This window comes from Nothoprocta perdicaria, unplaced genomic scaffold, assembly GCF_003342845.1.
Source record: "Nothoprocta perdicaria isolate Ctin4 unplaced genomic scaffold, notPer1 scaffold_579, whole genome shotgun sequence".
Taxonomy (NCBI): Eukaryota; Metazoa; Chordata; class Aves; order Tinamiformes; family Tinamidae; genus Nothoprocta; species Nothoprocta perdicaria.
In genome coordinates, this window is record NW_020455842.1 from 47,109 (window position 1) to 50,869 (window position 3,761).

At 71.5% G+C, this 3,761-nt stretch overlaps 1 protein-coding gene across 1 annotated transcript in view; it reads right to left on the reverse strand.

Moving 5' to 3' along the window:
• RECQL4 (RecQ like helicase 4) overlaps positions 1–3,761 on the reverse strand; it is a 17,425-nt gene that overhangs the window by 4,344 nt on the left and 9,320 nt on the right. Inside the window, exons 13-19 of the mRNA XM_026048839.1 lie at positions 3,672–3,761; positions 3,376–3,523; positions 2,606–2,862; positions 2,207–2,344; positions 1,695–1,836; positions 1,487–1,616; positions 5–17 (exon numbers count right to left, since the gene is read on the reverse strand). The exon at positions 3,672–3,761 is cut by the window's right edge and continues 6 nt beyond it. Of these exons, the coding sequence (XP_025904624.1) occupies positions 5–17; positions 1,487–1,616; positions 1,695–1,836; positions 2,207–2,344; positions 2,606–2,862; positions 3,376–3,523; positions 3,672–3,761 (918 nt within the window). The remainder of the gene's footprint in view (positions 1–4; positions 18–1,486; positions 1,617–1,694; positions 1,837–2,206; positions 2,345–2,605; positions 2,863–3,375; positions 3,524–3,671) is intronic.

Sequence of the window (3,761 nt, forward strand, 5' to 3'; positions counted from 1 at the left end):
CGGCGAGCGGCGGGCAGCTGCGGGCACCGGCGTCACCGCGGCGCCACCGGCGACGCCGCGATGGCACCCGGTGGCACCAAGGACAGCTCAGTGGCACCAGGGGCACCGTGATGACACCCAATGGCACCAGGGGCACCGCAGTGCCACCGGGATCACCGCGATGGCACCCAATAGCACCGGGGACGCTGCGATGCCACCAAGGACGTCGCAATGGCCCCGGATGGCACCGGGGACACCGCGATGGCCCCGGATGGCCCTGGGGACACCAGGGACACCGCGACGGCCCTGGGGACACCGCGATGCCACCGAGGATGTCCCAATGGCACCCAATGGCACTGGGGTCACCGCGATGCCCCCCAACGGCACCAGGAATGCCGGTGGTGCCACCTGATGGCACCAGGGACACTGCGATGGCCCCGGATGGCACAGGGGACACCAGGGACACCGTGAGGGCCCTGGGGACACCGCGAGGGCCCCGGATGGCACTGGGGACACCAGGGACACCAAGACGGCACCAGGGACACCGCGAGGGCCCCGGGGACACCACGAGGGCCCCGGATGGCACTGGGGACACCAGGGACACCGCGAGGGCCCTGGGGACACCGTGAGGGCCCCGGCTGGCACTGGGGACACCGGGGTCACCACGATGGCACCAGATGGCACTGGGGACACCGTGACGGCCCCGGGGACACCACGAGGGCCCCGGATGGCACCGGGGCCACTTGGGGACACCGCGACGGCCCCGGCTGGCACGGGGGACACCGCGAGGGCCCCGGGGACACTGCGACGGCCCCGGCTGGCAGTGGGGACACTGGGGACACCATGAGGGCCCCGGGGACACTGCGACGGCCCCGGATGGCACTGGGGACACCAGGGACACCGCGATGGCTCTGGGGACACCGTGAGGGCCCCGGCTGGCACTGGGGACACCAGGGTCACCACGATGGCACCAGATGGCACTGGGGACACCGTGACGGCCACGGGGACACCACGAGGGCCCCGGATGGCACTGGGGCCACTTGGGGACACCGCGACGGCCCCGGCTGGCACTGGGGACACCAGGGACACCGCGAGGGCCCCGGCTGGCACTGGGGACACCGCGAGGGCCCCGGGGACACTGCGACGGTCCCGGCTGGCAGTGGGGACACCGGGGACACCGCGAGGGCCCCGGGGACACTGCGACGGCCCCGGCTGGCACTGGGGACACCGGGGACACCGCGAGCATCCCAGGGACACTGCGACGGTCCCGGCTGGCACTGGGGACACCGGGGACACCGCGATGGCTCTGGGGACACCGTGAGGGCCCCGGGGACACCACGAGGGCCCCGGATGGCACTGGGGCCACTTGGGGACACCGCGAGGGCCCCGGCTGGCACTGGGGACACCGGGGACACCGCGAGCGTCCCAGGGACACCGCGACGGCCCCGGCTGGCACTGGGGACACCGGGACCACCGCGAGGGCGCCGGTGCCGCGGGCGGCGCTCACCTGCGGGCGGCGGCGCGCAGCTGCCGCGGGCCGCCGTAGCAGCGCACGCGGCACGAGGCGCGCGTCGGGGGCAGCAGGTCGAGCCAGCGACGCGGGTGCAGCTCCAGGTAGCAGAGCAGCGTCTCGACGGCTGCGGGGACGCGGCGGCGGCGTCACCCCCCCCCCGGCGCGGCCTTCGGCCTCCGGGGGCACCCGGCCGGCCCCTCACCTTCCTCGCGCACGTCCAGGGCCTCCACGAGCTCCTCGATGGGCAGCGCGCGCTCGTGCTTGGAGCAGACGCGCGGGCGCCGCGGCGGGCAGCGCTCCAGGGTCGCGTCCTCCTCGTCCTCCTCCTCCTCTTCGGCCTCATCCTGCGGGGACGCGCGGCGCTGACGGAGGCCGCGCCGCCCAGCCTCCAAATTCCGGCCTTTTCGGGCATTTTGGGGTCATTTCATGACCCACAGAGGCTGGAAGGGACCTCTAGGGATCACCCAGTGCCACCCGCTGCTCCAGCGGGGACACCCGGAGCACCCGGTTGGATCCAGGCGCGTTTGGGGGCCTCCAAAGAAGGAGCCTCCGCAGCCTCCCAGGGCCGCCTGTTCCAGGGCTCCGTCACCCTCCCAGTCACACCGAGGGCTCCGTCACCCTCATTGTCACGTTGTTCTTCCTCCCGTGGAGACGGAGCTGCCCGTGTTTCACCGCACAGCCCTCTACACCCCGACTCCCGGGAAGCGGCCTCACCTGGACGCCGGCCTCCGGTGTCCCGTGGAGCTCCCGGCACTTGCACGGAGCGAACACCCTCTGCACCAGCTTCTTGATGGTGAAATAATCCACGGTGTCACCGTAGATGTGACGCCGCAGCTCGTGGAGGTCCCCGCCCTGGGTGGGGGGACACGGCGGGGCCGGGGTGAGGCCACACGGGCTCCCCGGCCTCCCACGGTGACACCGAGCTGGCGGAAGGGCGTTTTGGGGGGACGTTTGGGGTTTATGGCACACGCTTTGGAGTTTATTTTGCTCCCGAGCGCGCTGGGGAGCAACCGGGGTGGCTTGAGGGGACGGCGGCCACCAGAGCGGCTGCAACAAGGGACCACATTGGGGTGAGAAAGCGGAATTTTGGGAAAACAAAAAAAGGAAGCTCACCTCCGGGTCCAAGAAGAGGTGGCAGTGAGCGGGCTGGCCGTCGCGCCCGGCGCGGCCGATCTCCTGCACGTAGCTCTCGAAGCTCTTGGGCATGTTGTAGTGCACGACGGCGCGCACGTCGCGCTTGTCGAGGCCCATGCCGAAGGCCACCGTGGCCACCACGACGCGCAGCTCGCCCCGCATGAAGCGGCGCTGCACGCGCCGCCGCTCGGCCGCCGGCAGCCCCGCGTGGTAGGCGTCCGCCAGCGCCTCGGGCGCTGCGTCCCGGCGGGAAAACGGGCGTGAAGGGAGCCTTGCAGCCCATTCCCGCCGGCAGAAACACCCCCAAAGCGCTGCTGATTCCGGTAGGGATAAGAGCGAGCAGGGAGCGGGCATCGAAGGAAGGACAACGTGACTGGGAGGGTGACGGAGCCCTGGGATGGGGAGGTTGTGGAGGCTCCTGAACCCGCCGGGATGGGACCGGGTGCTCCAGGTGTCCCTGTGTGTGCAGGGGGTGGCACTGGGTGATCCCTAGGGATCCCTGCCAACCCGGAGCACCCTGTGGAAGAGCGGGAAAGAGGCACCCGCCGCCTGCGCCCAAAGGTTCCCCTCGTGCGGGGTGTTTCAGTGATTTGCCAACCCCACGGTCGCTTGTTGTCACCCTTTGGAGCGAGGAATGGGACCCCGGCTCCAAAACCTCAGCGGGAGCCACAGGCAAAGCTCTTCCCATCCAAGGGAACGGGACGGAGGACTCCGAGGAGCCCCCCGGGGATTTGAGGAGGCCGCGGGGCCGCGATTCCCACCTGGGGCTCCGCGGCGCGCGGCTCCGTGCAGGCGCGTGCGGACGAGGGCTGCCACGCGCGCCGTCTCCTCGCGCCGCGTGCAGTACACGATGACGGAGCCGCCGAAGCGCTCGCCCTGCAGCAGGGAGACGAGCGCCTGCGGGCGCAGGCGGAGCGGGAGCTGCTTCCCGGGGCCTCGGCACACGGGAAAACATCCCTTTTCTCCCCCAAAAAGGGGCTCTCCCGTAAATCCCTCGCTGGGCGAGCCCGATGGGATCCGTGGAGAGTTGTGCTTGTGCCGTTACCTCGTCCCTGTCCCTGTCCATGGAGACGGAGAGGCGCAGGTTGGGCGGCACGGCCGGGGCGCGCACGGCGGCCGCGGGGCCCTCGGGGAC